At 40.3% G+C, this 15,831-nt stretch overlaps 1 protein-coding gene across 1 annotated transcript; it reads left to right on the top strand.

Annotated features, from left to right (window-relative positions):
- Window positions 1-1,877: 1,877 nt before the first annotated feature.
- LOC140770472 (endoglucanase 1-like) lies at window positions 1,878-4,850 on the top strand. The gene is made up of 8 exons (XM_073111682.1): window positions 1,878-2,107; window positions 2,199-2,408; window positions 2,959-3,159; window positions 3,253-3,345; window positions 3,438-3,599; window positions 3,919-4,030; window positions 4,109-4,272; window positions 4,360-4,850. Exons 1-8 carry the CDS (start codon window positions 1,907-1,909, stop codon window positions 4,690-4,692), a joined length of 1,476 nt encoding a protein of 491 aa, XP_072967783.1. The 5' UTR covers window positions 1,878-1,906; the 3' UTR covers window positions 4,693-4,850.
- Window positions 4,851-15,831: the final 10,981 nt, after the last annotated feature.

Genomic DNA, 15,831 nt, shown 5'->3' with positions numbered 1-15,831 from the left:
TACTCGTACGAAAATAAGAACGATTTAACAACTATTATAAAAGATAAAGACATGATAATAAAAATAATTAAACTCAATATCATTTCACACATGATAATTAATCCATAATCACTCATATTTATAGAAGTAGAATTATAGCGAATTGGGTTAAATTCATCCTATTGGGCTTACATCTATTTTATTTGAAATTTAAAGTAATAAGCAAATCTAACTAACTCGATTGGACTCAATTCTACTAATTCGACTCACGTGGTCGGATCATATCATAATCTAACTTAAAGTTCTCCTAAAAAATCTATGTCCCATAATCAAGAATAAGACGAAAAATATTGAAATTGATTGTCATATTGTTCAAGAAGAAAATAATTAAGCTCATTTATGCTGCTCACACTTCTCCGATCACTGACATCTTTATCAAGGCAATTTACATGCTCAATTTATTTTATCATTTTGCATGCAAGCTGGACATTACAGATATTCATACACCAACTTGAGGATGAGTATTAAAATTGATTGCAATATCTCAAGATTATTATGATGTGAGTGAAATGACAATTTCATCGTATGCAATATCTTTAGAATTGTAGCAATATCTCGAGATTACTATATAAGCAAAATTAGTATTCACTCAAAATTAGGTTGTGATCGAGATTACAATCACTTAACACATCTGACACTATTCTCTTTCCTTAAATAATGTAATTGATGGTATAGAAATTTTATTTTCTTTCTTTAATTTTTGATCATGTAGTTATATATATATTCTCATTGATACGAGAATACATCAAGAAGATTAATCCTTCACCACATATTTTACTATAAGAAATATGACCTATAATGACATTTACTATTTAGGCAGTCAGATAAACACCGCTAATAATAAGTTTTATCGACATTTACTGTCGACTGTCTGTTTATCAAAATGTCACTGATTTGAGAACAAATGCATCAATATCTCAGTTTTATCAGAATAACAGAACCCAGACTTTTCCTTTTTCTTCTTGCTTATGTGTCTTAATTCTTAACAGTAGTAGAATTTTGTTGCTATGCTTAGTGCATGGGTGAGAAATTTAAATATATAGCCTCTACAAAGCCTCCATGTCGATATTTCATGGCAACTTAGAAAGTTAGAAGGCAACTCTATCTTTTCTTAATTTGATGTGTTCCTCTTTACGATACAACCTCTCTTTTCTTCCCACAAAATTCAAACGGAACAAACTTATCCAACTTTGATATCTTATACAGCAACTTGTTCCTGCAATTTCGAGTAGTGGATGGATGGATTATAATATCCTTCTTGTGTGCTCTTTCCAAGCATTCTATCCTTCTTATCTCGTCTCCCTGAATACCTATCAACGACAAAGGCTTGTCTCCCTAACAAAATGTGCCTCCGTTTTCAAATCTCAACCCCCTAATTACGGCGTACAAACGTTCTTTACTTTACGGCTGTTTTGCCAGTCCAAGTAAATTAAAAGCTCGGTTTCTTTCAGTATTGAGTTTGGTTTTCATTATTAATAAAGTTCTAGAGAGAGTTTACGTATAACCCTAGTTATAATAACACGTTGTTTACTTTGACAATCCGGATAATTTGGCATTAACAAGCTTATAACCAGGTGCATGTCATGAGGGACATTCCACTGTCAATGTGAAGCACTAAACAATTTCTTTGCCTAAACCTAATCCCCAATAACCTATTCCTCTGAAGTCAAAGCTTCATAATATCTTTTGCCTTTCCACTGTTTTAAAAAGACCGGTTTCCCGCAGTTGATCCCGTTAATTAACGACCTTGTTTCAAAAGTTTCAAACTGCCAAACTACCGGTTAAAGCCCAATCCCACTCACTCCACCATTATAAATTAAGTCTCCTACTTACACTACTTGTCCATCACCTCATACCACTATCCAAAATGGAGACTAAGAAACTTTGTTTCCTTTTGACGTGCCTCTGTTTACTGTACCATTCTTGCTTGGTCTCTGCGTTTAACTACGCAGACGCACTCGAGAAGTCTATCCTCTTCTTCGAAGGACAGCGGTCCGGGAGACTGCCGGCCGATCAACGGATGACGTGGCGCGGAAACTCCGGCCTATCCGATGGCTATCCTTATCATGTACCTACATGCTCTCATGCATAAGCAATAATCTCTAATTCACAATGTAATTAGCAGTAGAGTTATACAATGCCTATATATTAATATTCAGGTGGATTTGGTTGGTGGGTACTACGACGCGGGCGATAACGTAAAATTCGGCCTTCCGATGGCCTTCACGACGACCATGCTGGCGTGGAGTGTCATCGAGTTCGGCGGGTTGATGCGCGGTGAGGCCGGACATGCGAAGGCCGCCGTCCGTTGGGGCACGGACTATCTTCTCAAGGCCGCCACTGCAGCTCCCAATACTCTATATGTTCAGGTAACGAATAAACTTTGAACTAAAGTAATCAAAACTGGACTGCGGCCGGATAATTGGATGAGTAAATCAGTGAAAAAGTCGACTCAGTTTCTTTAAAATTTTAGAAAAAGAAATATATATTGACTGCTTAAAAGTCGGCCGATTCAATAGTTTAAGGGTTGAACCGTGCGATTACTCTGTTTTTTTAACCCTAGGATTAATATTTTTCCTAACTTTAGGTTATATGATCCGATGAACACGCATAAGTGTAATGATTAATTAAAATTGACTAAATAGTAGAATAAATGCAATTATATTACTTTTGTAAAAAAAATTATCTTTACTTATATATTGTTTAGGTATTTTAAATTGTTTTTAGATAAACTAATAGTTTGACGGATGACCCACTGGTTGAATCAACAACTCACAGTCCCAAACTCTGCTTTGATAACTAAGCTTTTAACACTCTCTTTCCCTACTACTCCCAGCGAAATTTGAACTCAAACCTTTTTACTCTGTATACTGCAACCTTAAAAACTTTAGCTGATAGAGAACGGTGATTTTATGACAGGTTGCAAATCCAACCCAAGATCACCAATGCTGGGAGAGGCCCGAAGATATGGACACGCCTCGCAGCGTGTATCGGGTGACGAGCCAAAACCCGGGATCCGACGTTGCGGCGGAGACCGCTGCAGCGCTGGCCGCAGGTTCTATCGTGTTCCGGCGATCTGACCCTGCTTACTCTGCAAAGTTACTGCATACGGCAATGAGAGTAATCACACTAGACTCAGATACCCATAGCTTTCAGTTTGTAGACAATTTAAAGTGACCATTGTAACAAAGTGAGGTGCTTGTCACAATGCAGGTGTTTGATTTCGCAGACAGGTACAGGGGATCTTATAGTGATTCACTTAGTTCAGCTGTGTGCCCCTTCTACTGCTCCTACTCTGGCTACCATGTAAAGAGTTACAAAATTTTATTTGGATATATTATATGGTATTGGAATAATTAGTATAATTCTACAGAATATAATCTTTGTAATGGAACCAGGATGAGCTTCTCTGGGGTGCAGCGTGGCTTCACAGGGCATCCAATAACTTCTCATACATGTCATACATCCAATCCAATGGATTAACTTTGGGTGCTCAAGATGATGATTTTTCCTTCAGTTGGGATGACAAGAGAGTTGGTGCCAAAATTCTTCTCTCCAAGGTACCTACTACTTTGTATAATTAAGTGAAAATTACGAAATAACACCCTACTTTTACTACATTATAATTAAGTCCTGTATTTCTATTATTGTACAATAGTAGTTTTGGATCCACTGATTTTATGGTAAATTAAGTTAAGTTAAATGTAGAATTAAATTATTCCCTTTCAATTATTTACAAATAGAGCTTTTATTTGCTAAAGAATACATATCAAATTGGAGGGCGTTATTTGTAATTCTCTATAATTGCTCAACCACCCTGTATTAAGTTGCATATAATACGAAGGCGGCTAAATGGGTTTGTTCTCTATGCTCATATAGGGCTTCCTGAGAAATAAGATTCAAGCATTCCAGTTGTACAAAGTGCATTCAGACAACTACATTTGCTCTTTGGTCCCAGGAACTAGCAGTTTCCAAGCTCAATACACTCCAGGTTAGTACTTTATTACTCTCATATTTTATCTTTATTTTGTGAATACTTTTGTTGCTTACAAGCAATATACACGTACAGGGGGGCTCCTTTACAAAGAAAGTGAGAGCAACCTGCAGTATGTGACAGCCACTTCATTCCTCCTCCTCACTTATGCCAAGTACCTAAGATCCAGTAATGCAGCAGTATCGTGTGGGTCGTCCTTAGTAACTGCTGGAAAGTTGATATCACTGGCTAAAACTCAGGTACACTATCCAGCAAATTCTTGAGAGTATGATGAGATTTTTAACTCAAGACCTCCTGCTCTGATACTATCTATCTGGTGCTGCCAGGTTGATTACATACTAGGCCACAACCCTGCCAAGATGTCGTACATGGTAGGGTTCGGGCTGCGCTACCCCACGCATGTACACCACCGGGGATCTTCGATTCCATCGGTTCACGCACACCCTGGTCGTGTTTCGTGCAATGATGGATTTCAGTATTTACATTCGAACTCTCCGAACCCTAATGTGCTTGTCGGCGCCGTCTTAGGTGGCCCGGATAGCAGAGATGGCTTCGCCGATGATAGGAGCGACTACCAGCAGTCGGAGCCGGCAACGTACATCAATGCTCCGATGGTTGGAGCTTTGGCTTTCTTTGCAGGCACACCATTGATGGGCTGATTCATTGGAAGCCCTCCATCTCGATACTATGTAGTAAATATAGAGCATGGTAGAGTGGAAGTTAGAAAATGAGGCTTCCATAACCATATATGCTGGAGTAGTGGAACGTTTCCATATAGCAGCAAAGCACTTGTTTCAAATAAATATGTGATGCTATCTATCTGTGATTGTTTCTTACCACTCATTGGTAACTAACTGGCACTATAAATATATTTTCACTAGCAAATAAAGAAGGTGTGCAAAAAAAGAAGAGCGATTTGTTACACACTAGTGAATTGTTGACATAATCCCTGGATTCATAAAATTTTTATTTATTTGATAAATAATTTCTAATATACTAGGACTCAAAGTAAATTATTAAAGTAGATTAAATAAATAGGCTTGATCCATCAAGTCTAATTTTTTTATGATGTGATCCGATCTGACCTTATTTATATTAGTGGACTCAAGTCGAGACCATTGACAGATCCAACCAAAACCCAATTTGGGTTTGGACCCATAGGGGTGCACCCCCTAACCCTAACCCATGGAGACCTAACCCACCAATGAGGTTGTGGGGACATCAGGGACATGGCCCTCTTGAATTGCACCGAAACTAGGCACCGGGATATTGAGAATAAAAAATTGGTCCAAGGTGTTCAAACTTGAATTATGCCGCTCAATTTTTCCAAGTAGTCGAGGGAGACCCATTGGATTGATTGCACCAAGTGAAAAAAAATTTTTAGCAACCATGAAACTCCACCACACCAGCAAATTCATCTAGCCTCCTTCCATCTTCGATAGAAGTCTAGTCGTTGGTTTCAAACCGCAAATAGGGCTAGACCCTTTGCAGGTTGGGCTGACTTTGCTACAGCCATGTGTACTCAATTCAATCCCACCGAATACAAGGGCTTTTAGGAGGCTCTATCTCAAGTCTATTAGTGGACCACTATTTGATCTAAGAAGCCAATTCACAACTTTGTAGCATGTTCATCGGGTGACCCAAGGTCGACGTCCATGTGGTGGTGAAGGCCATGATTTCATAGTCCTTACTTGAAGCTTTCAAAAAGCTTCAAGGCTCTTACTTAGGCTTGGGCTCGACTTTAGAAGGGAGGGCGACCCACATGGGAGCTCTAGTTGGGGCAACAACCCATCGGCCAAGTCCCAAGATCTGGCCTATCACTAAGCCACCAACTTAAGCAATGTCTTCCACCCCGAAAACCTTAATCGAAGGGGAACGACAACTTCTAAAGGGTCACTCCGACAGAGGTGGCTGACCAGAGGGCCAAAGCCTATGTTTCTTTTATAATGAGAGGTTTACACCCAACCACAAATATAAGAGGTAGCCCTTGGCCATCATGTTCTTGGAGGCAGACGAGGAGGGAGAAGAGATGGAAGCTTAGAATGGGTGAGACAATGATGTGGAGTGAGCCGCAAACAAGCTGAGTTGAGGTTGCATGCTCACTCGGGCTTGAGCGCCCCTCGCACCCTACGGGTGGAGGGCACAAGTCAGAATCTTGATAAACTCGGGCAGCACGCATAATTTCATGGAGTTAAAATTGGTGTGGTGGTTTAGGTTAATCGTGAGCCCAATGGTTGGGTTTGATGTGGCAATAATCTTTTGGGCGAACGAGAAATGTGAAGTGGTTAAAGTCTAGATCTAAGGGGATGAGTTTGAGCTCTACTCTAGTACTTGTGATCCAATGGATGCAGAGGCTTGGCACTATTATATTTGATTTCGGAGCGTTTTGATGGAGTTCAAGTCCGGAGGTAAGGCAGTTCAGCTTGAGGGCATGGACTTGCAGACTCAAGTCACTTATTAAGCTCTAAATGAATTACCACGAACAGGTTGTCTGGAGATTCTGAAGCACTTGGATGCAAGCCCAATTGGATCAAAGGAGGATCAACTCGAGTGTAGGGAGGAGCCGAACCCCATAGGACCGACGAAGATGATTTAGACCAACCACTCTAAACTCGATCAAGATTGGACTAGACTCACTTCATTGCACCACACCAAGGAGACTGCAATTAAAACTAAGGTGGTGCAGGTTGGACTTGAGCCAAATCTAGAAACGAAACAGATAGGAGGACTCATGGGGGGAAAACTAAAGAGCTTACTTGTGCTAGACATCGGCACAACCCAATGGAGGCCTAACAAGTGGAGAAGTGCAAAGGGCAACGACGGACGAAGAAGCACAAGAGACCATGACTTGCAAGTGAAGAAACTCATCTATAAAAGGAGTTCATCTTATTCTCATAACGGTAATTGATTAGTGATGACTACACAAGGAATTAAGCATTTTTCCTGATTTAAGTTATTGATTTTTTTTCCTTAAAAATGGATGAGATGAATTGGGTCAAAGATTCTATCACGAGGGTGAAGACCGCAAGGCCGATAGCCCCTAAAGGTGCCCATTCGTCAAAGAGCTTCAGGGTGACTCATGAACTTGGGACTAAATGTCTGTTCGAACTTGAATTACCAACTAGGCTAATAGAAAATTTGGCGGTTCAAGTTAGGATACACATTTAGTTGTCAGTTTCAAGCTGTTGAAGCAACAAGCAAGAATGGTGGAGGTGGACCGTTACCCTCATGCGGCACCTTGAGGACAAAGTGAGGAAAGTGTGGTGATATGTTACAGTCTAAAACAAGTTGAGACAAAGCAGAGGATGTGAGAACGTTAGGTTCAACTTGAGACGACTTGTGGAATTGCAATAAGGACCCTAGATTCTATTTAATTAGTTTAGCTTAATAATTAGTTTAATTAAGATGTATCTTATATTGGACCCAAGGGTTTGATCTTTTATTTCAACATTTAATTGTTCTTAGGGGTTAGCCAAACCTGAGCTCACGAGGGCCAATCGTGTAACATCCAAGAAAAAAAAAAATATTTGGGCGCGCATGTGTAAGGCACATGCGCCCCTTTCCTCGCCCCTTCCGCCCCACCTCCACTCTTTTTCTTCTTGTCTTTCTTTCCTTCTTTTCTTTTTTCTTCTTTCTCCCCACTGGTGGTCTTTTGCCCCTTTTCTTTTCTCGCCATGCTGGAGCATCACCGGGGCACATTGATGTTGCTAATCGACTTGTAGGTCAGTCCTTCTCCTCCCTCGTTAATTAATTTTAATATAAATGTCTAGCTACCATTTTCTTTTCTTCTCTTTTAGTTTTAGTCTTGTCAATCGATTGGCCGGGTAACGACCTCAGGTCGCGGTCATGCCAATCCTAGGAGCTTCACCTTGTGAAGTTCTCATGATTACAACCCTTCATGAGCTTTTCTTGCCTTTGGGGGAGGCCACAAGAGGCCATACTAAGTGGCCTCTTCTCACCGGCTTTTGAGGGTGAGATCAACCACTATCGGCGCCATCTCCTCTCCTCGTCCGGTTAGAAGATTTCCTTTTCACAATACAAGGCTCCTAATGCCATCCTTTGGTGCCCTCATGGCCAGGTTCGTCGATTGACTCATCCTTCTAGCCATCGGTCGTGGCGTGGGGGCTTGATCGCCGTTGGCTGCCTCAACCGACCATGCGCCACCTCATGTGGAGTCTATGTCGTATGGGTGCATTTGGTGCAATGGGTGGGAGTGTCGGTGGCAGATATCGCCGAGGACCCTCTCTCTCCTCCGTCGTGGAGCCCTCCCTACTCACGGCTCCATGTTAGGCCTCTGGTCAGGTCGCACCTCGAGTGTCGTACCTACTATGGGCATCGACTGGTGCACCAGCCTTTGCTACTAGCAGTGGGGCACGTTGGTAGCCACCTCCTTCCCTTTGTTGGTACTTAGTCGGTTGAGAGGAAGAAGGTGGCGAGGGTGGTGTGTGGGTGGGCAGCCAAAGCTAAGTGGTGGGTTTAGGCCACTGGCAGCCCAATCCACCAGCCTAGCCCATTTCTTTGGGCTTTCAACTGATTGAAATAGATTAATTGCTTTTCATCTATTTTAATGTATTTTTAAATCCTTTGTTTAACTATTTTTTATAAATCAATGATAAATATATTTAATTATTTTAGAGGGTCACTTGCTAGTCATATCATTATTTTTTATGAATCAAAGTATGGCCTGAGAGTGCCATTACAAATAATTCATAAAAGGGGAATAGCTTGATATGATCTCCCCTTAGGCTAAGGTTCGATCTTTTTCAATTCTCTAATCTGGACTAGATCTGGCACATAACTTTATAATAAGATCTCAAAATATTCCACTGTCGGATCGATGTGAAAGTTGGAGATGTTATAGCCCCAGAAAAGAGCTTTCTAAAAAATCAAGTTTCAAGTGAATCGGATGTGGGGATCTCGAGATATTGTCCGATTAGTGGAAGAACGTCAGGGTAGTCTATTTAGGATCCGTGGATGAAAGCACGAGATCCTAGGTGATGGTGGTTGGAGGCGGACCGGCATTTGTGGGGTGGCATCGGTGAAAAGTGGTGAGGGAAAGGTTATGGTTGATGGAAGAGTTAGAGCAAGTGTTGGATAGATTAGAAGAAGGGAGAGGAGAGGGCTGCCCCTAAGGGTAGGGGTGGCAATCGGGTTGGGTTAAGCGGGTTCGGGTCGGGTCAACATCTCCCTAACATGAACACGACCCAATTATTAAACGGGTTGTATTTAGTAAACACGAACACGACCCGTTTATTAAACGGGTAACACGACAACCCGTGTAACCCGTTTATTAAATGGGTCGGGTTAAAACAGCACAACCCGTGTAACCCGTTTAAAAAATGGGTCGTATTAACACAACCCGAATAATACAATAATATTTAATTATTTACTATTTAACCCCATATAAAAATTAATATTTACTAATTTACACTATATAAATAATACATTATACAATAATATCTTTTCAACTCAAAATTTATACAACATAAAAATAATAATTATAAGTATTAAGCCATTAACCGTGCATTCAAACAGAATTTATTATACAATTGACTGGGCTAACACAAATAGAATCTTTTATACAATAAACTCTCGGTTATACAAGCTATTAACCCACAAATCCTAACACAAATCCTTAATTACAACTATAAGTCGGTAACAAATCCAACTCCTCAATGATAGAGATCGGAGACTGACGGCGATGGCGTGGTAGATCGATCGACCGACAGCGACGGCGATGGGGTGGGCGGGTAGGCGTGCAAGAAGGATGGTGATCCGTTGGAAATCTAAGGAGAGAAGGGTGGCGGTGGAGGCGAGGCCTTGAGAGGGAGGATCGGAGAAGATCGGGCCTTAGGATTTCCGTCGGAAGTCTGAGGAGAGGCAAGGCTGCAAGAGAGCGGGAGGCCCGTCGGAGATGAGGAGAGAAGGCTGCGGTGGCGACGAGAGCTTACCATTGGTGGCGATGGAGGTGAGAGGGAGGAGGGGAAGAGATGATGGGATTTTGAAGAAGAAGGGATCTAATGGAAGAAGACCATTAAGCCAATCTAATGGAAGCAAGAGCTTACCGCTGTCTCCACCACCGCCGCGGCCATCATTGCCCTCTCGGTCGCTGCACCATTAAGCCGATCTAATGGAAGAAGACGACGAGGAGACAGCTGCGAGCATGGGTAAGGACCAAGGGGCGACGACTGCGAGCATGGGTAAGGGCCAAGGGGCGACGGTTACGAGCATGGGTAAGGGCCAAGGGGCGACGGTTACGAGCATGGGTAAGGGCCAAGGGGCAATGGTAAAGGCCGAGGTGCGACGGCTGCGGGATCGGGATTTGGCCGATTTGGGGACTCACTCAACTAGTGTTGAGTATTAGGGTTAGGGTTAAAAACCTATATATATGGCGGGTTTGCGGGTCGACCCGACCCGACCTGACCCGTTTACTTAAACAGGTTAAACGGGTCAAGCGGGTCAGTGGTATAAACCCGAACACGACCCGATTAATAATCAGGTTAGGCGGGTTGACCCGTTTATGACCCGAACCCGATTAGACTAAACCCAAACCCGATTAACAGTCGGGTTGTCGTGTCGGGGTATCGGGTCGGGTCAATTTTTGCCATCCCTACCTAAGGGTCTAGGGTGATTGGTCGGTCAAGGGAGGTTAGAAGCGGCGTCGCTGGGGATTGAGAGAACGAGAGTGAAGAAGACGAAGAAGGCAAGACAAAACTCAATTCTTCAATAATGACCTCTGGTTGCCATCCACATCCTTTTTAGAAACTAACCAAATAACTCAAAATTAACCCTAAACAATGCAATTTCACCGACCGCGTTCGAATGCATAATACACATTCTCACAACCACGTTCACAACCACGTTCGAACGCACTCTACCCGCGTTTGAACACGAGTTACAGGAAACTTATTTTCTTAGAAATTAAATAATAAAACAAGAAACAAGACACTCCTAAAGTGTATCCATGCTCGAGACGACATCGGTGAAGTCCGAATCGTATCATAGCTCTAATCAGAATTTAGCGTGGTCAATTACATTTTGGTGAAAATTAATTTTTAGCAAATGAGTCGTTGATCTAAGTGTACCTATATTAATTGCTCCTGTTAGAGAATTAATACAGTTTACTTTAGGGAAATTATATTAAGCAGGTTGTCTTATTTAACTAAGCAGACTAATTAAATGTTGCCTATATGATCTACTTTAAATCAATAATAATTAGTAAAATAAGAATTCGAGGTAAGTTATTTTAAATTACTTTTAATAACGCATTAGGCATCGGTACAGCTATGCTAGCTCAACCTAATTAATAAATATAGTAATATGTGGATAGACCTACACATGCATATAGTGAACGTCAGTAAGAATATTTACATTAATTATTATAAGGAATATGGTGCTTATAATTTTTATTACTGTCATTGTTGAGGTGAACTCCATACCATGCCAGCATGATCTGTGGCACAGTTGCAGCTATCATCAGGAAAGCAATATCATGCAAGTAAAATTTCTATAATCTAAGAGTAATGTAGAAAATAAAATAACTTACGTTATGACATCATCACATTCATATCATGTATATTCATACTTTTTATCTACTATTATTATTACACATTATGCATGTTAATTTTATTTTGTTGTTTGATAAGACTTCACGTATCATAATTTCTACACATATTTATTAGGTATGATCATATGCGTTAGCAACAAAATAAATGATAATGATATATGTTCTATTATGCACATATACACGATTATAAAAAGAGTGACTATTGCGTCTCGATAGTATCCGACACTTCCCAGCCTATCGAATCTAAATCCTAGATTGTTCTATCACCTAGCTACACCTTTCCACGACTTTTTGTTCGGTTCAAACATCACCCCACAACCTTCTACAGACCCTACAGATCCCTCTCTAAGTCTCATCTGTAATATACCACAAAATCAACTTCAGTGGGATCACCTGCCTACATGGATGCACATCCAAATTCGATGCGCACCGCTTCCAAACAAACTGAAGGTAACCACAACCAACTGAGTTTGATGCACACCTCGATGCACGCCACCTCTAGAAAGACAGCAAGGACTCTATTTATTGTTTAGGAATGATTGGATTGAGATCCTTAAAAGGATCGCAAAGCTTAGTACAAAATGAGGTTTAATTTAGATGTGAATTAGTTTGTTTCTTCAGATAGGAGGGTCTGAAGAAGGGCCAGTCCATGTATATCTTTTTTTTTCTTCAAATCCCTAAGGCCTAGTGCACTAAGATACACCTTTATAAAGAGGAAATAGGACAAAACTCCGGTTAAACTCAATCGCTCCTTCACAATCTATTCATCTTGTGATACATGTATAAACTCTTAAATATATTTATTATGAACACTTATTCCAAGAATGGATAAAATATCTTTGCCACTTAGATACTACTTTTAGATGGCTCTAAGAACTGAAAACCTCGAGCGGTAAGTGATTATTGGGCGGGTCAGGCAGGGCACATCGGGCTAATCAAGCTAGGCACTATGTTCGCCAACCCACTCGAGAGTGAGTTGGGTCGAGCTAGAATAGTCTAGCCAGTTATTGTCCATCTACTTGTGAGAGAGTGGGCTAGGCTAGGTCGACCTTAATAATCAGGCAGGGCATAATAGAATTTTCAGAATATTTTTAGCTATGTTTAGAATTTTTTTATTATTAGGCTTATTGTTAAAAAAGTATTTACATTTGAGCTAGATGCAGGCTTCATGGCTAGTCTTTGGGCTGGATATTTGGGTTAGTCCAACGGGCTAGCTTCCGGGTTGGCCCGTGTTTCTCATTGGCAATTCGAGCTTGGGCTAGACTAGGTCCTAATTGGGTCTGAGTATCACCTCTAGGTAGCAAGTCAATGTTTTATAAGGGACTCCACAGCGGTACAGATTCCCCTTTGCCTAATCAGAAATTTCCAAGTAATTCCATATCATACTATGAACGTTGTCTACTGCTCAAAAGTCCAAATCAATCTCCTACTCTCATTCCACTTGCCTATTACTTGGCTTGCTTTCTATCCAAAATAATAATCAATCAACATTCATCCACAGTGCCCAAAAGTTAAAATATGAACACTTCCAAGACCCGAAGAGGAACTTTGGACTATTTTTAATTGTGCTCTTAATTTTTTTACATATTTAATTTATTTCAAAATCTAAATATAAAACTAGATACATTGAAAATTGTTCGCTCGATCAATAACTTAAGTAAAAATTTTAAATTTCCTAAAAAATATGCCAAGTTTTAAAAGTAAATTTTTATATAAATTACATTTCGATTCAACGAGCTATACAAATTTCTCTCTCAAATTTTAGTTATTTTAGAGAATATCATATTTAAGTTTTAAAACATACTAAACATATAAATATGCTAATATGGTTAATGAAAAAAAAAAAGAAGAAAAACTTTCTAAACTGCACAAGAGTTGAAAAGTTCAAATCTTTTCACTTTGGTTCAACCATGCATTAAACAGGAAATAACATATCCCTCTTCTCTTAAGTGTAGAATTAAGGATTTCATTAATGTTCTAGGTCCATCGAAACCGATCGAAATTTAATATGAAATTATTGTTTTTTTTTATCTAGAAGAGTACTTTTCCTTATTCTTCAATCTAGAGAAGTCAACAACTCCTTGGTCGTATAATTTTGCATCTCGTGGGGTGGAACATAGAAATTTATTGAAGAAGACTAAGACTAAGACGTTTCTCCTATTATAAGTATTTGTCAATCCTTACTGCCGAAGCAATCCCCCCACCACTACCCCGGATTAATTACGTGAGATTACCAACGATACAACGTCTTAACCTCCAGTTTCCCCATACTGCCCCTCTCAATTTCTCCAAGATTAGTTGGATGCTGATATCTTTTATGTGAATTTAAACCTTCAATTGCCTTCCTTTTGCCCTTTAGTATAGAATACCGATAAATTCTCACTTAGGGCTGTGCACGTTCAATTGCTAGATCTTGGCGGAGCCGCATATTAATATTAGATGTTGCGTCTATGTATTCACCAATGAATCAGGGGTGAAATGGGTCAGATTAACTCCGACCTGACCTGCTATCTGAACTGATTCGAATTAGATTTGGATAAAAAAAATTTATCATATTCGAATACAAATAAAATTTTTGAAAAAGAAAACTCCGATACAGATTTAGATACGGGTCGAATATAATTTTTGGATTTGGATATGGATATCGGATATCCGTTTACCTGTATATATTTTTAAATGATTTATAGAGATTAATTTTTCTAATTTTATATGTATTTGAGATACAATTTTTTTTTCAAAACTTTTAATGCTTTTGTATCAATTATGTCTAAGTAAAAAATTATAATTCATTTAAAATTCAATCAACACCTGTTTAAGATGCGATCATCTATTTAAAAATTATCTGTATCCATTTAGGTAAGATATAGTTTTAAATTTATTATCCGTCGAATATCCGTATCCGGACTAAAAATATAGATCGAGTATGGGTTGAACAATATCTAGTCCGTATCTTATCTATTTCATCCCTACCAACGATGCATTTTACTTTAGACCTTATAGTCCTGTTTTTTTTATAGAAAGCTTGATTAATCTATGCCTAACCCCGTGAAGGTGAGATATCAGTAGAAAGTAGCTTACAAAACTTAGGAGGGATGAGGTCTGTAGGCCCCAACCTTTTTGGACTTGACCCACTTCTTTGCTGGGCAGCCTAGTCGATCGCCTGTTGCCCTCTCTCCTAACGTGTATTAATCAACTGTTTACAAAAGAGCCGAGTAGTGTTTTGCACTTAGCAACTAACTTCTAAAGTTCCCAAGGGCAACTAACCTGATTCTTGATGATCTGGACTAACTCTAGAGAGTTTGATTCTGCCTTGATGTGACTGTGGCCCTTCGCCAACTTTAGGCTAAGCCAAAGGGCTTTACCCTCGGCCTGTAGAGCCGACTCTTCGACGATCGGCTCTTAGATAGCTACTAGTAAGGCGGCCGTCAATGTCCGAAGCACTACTTCTTGCCCACCTTAGGTTTCTCCTTTAGTGTAGGCTCCGTCCACATTTACTTTTGACCATCCCTCCACAAGATGAGTCCACTAGCCTAGGCTCCTTGTGCCCGAGCTGCTCAACGACTTCGTGGGCTCAGCGTAGTCTCGCGCTATTTGCACTGCCCTATGGACGATCGCTCTCGGGAGTTCTTCGCTGCCCTTGAACACTTTGGTGTTGCGGTGCCTCCATAGTTGCCACATGGTGGTTGCCATGAGCGCCATGCATGTAACGTTCTGTTTAGAATCCTTGCTCCAAACCATGGCGGGCTAATTGTTTGAGAGCCTAATTTCCCACTCAGTCGCCAAACCTTGGTTACTGCCAAGGAGTCCTCAGACGACTTTCGCGAATCTGCAAGTAAGGGAAAGGTGAATGGTACTTTCCCAGTGAATATCGCAGAGGGCACGGAGCTCTTCCAACCCCACCCTAATGGCATGTAGAAGTTCTCTGATATCTAAATTTTCTTTGTTGTAATTCTTATTGCTGTAGCTGTAGCCCGATAGAGGGCTCTGTCAAAAGTGAGTGGCCCTATTATCTCTTTCATTTTGCATAAGTTGTCTTATATGAATGAAGCTGTCTTTTATATATATATATATATATATATATATATATATATATATATATACTATTATGCCATGCCATCATCGTAATTACACCCATCTCCAGTCCGCTTTTATTATGAAACACTAAATTACAACTATACCCCGTTTGATTCACTCCCATCCATTTACACCTTCCTCGTTTGCCGACGAATCA

The sequence above is a fragment of the Typha angustifolia genome, chromosome 11 (genome assembly GCF_048772165.1).
Source record: "Typha angustifolia cultivar Huaian chromosome 11, ASM4877216v1, whole genome shotgun sequence".
Taxonomy (NCBI): Eukaryota; Viridiplantae; Streptophyta; class Magnoliopsida; order Poales; family Typhaceae; genus Typha; species Typha angustifolia.
Note: the sequence above shows the minus strand (reverse complement) of the source record. Positions and strands in the feature narration are given on the sequence as shown.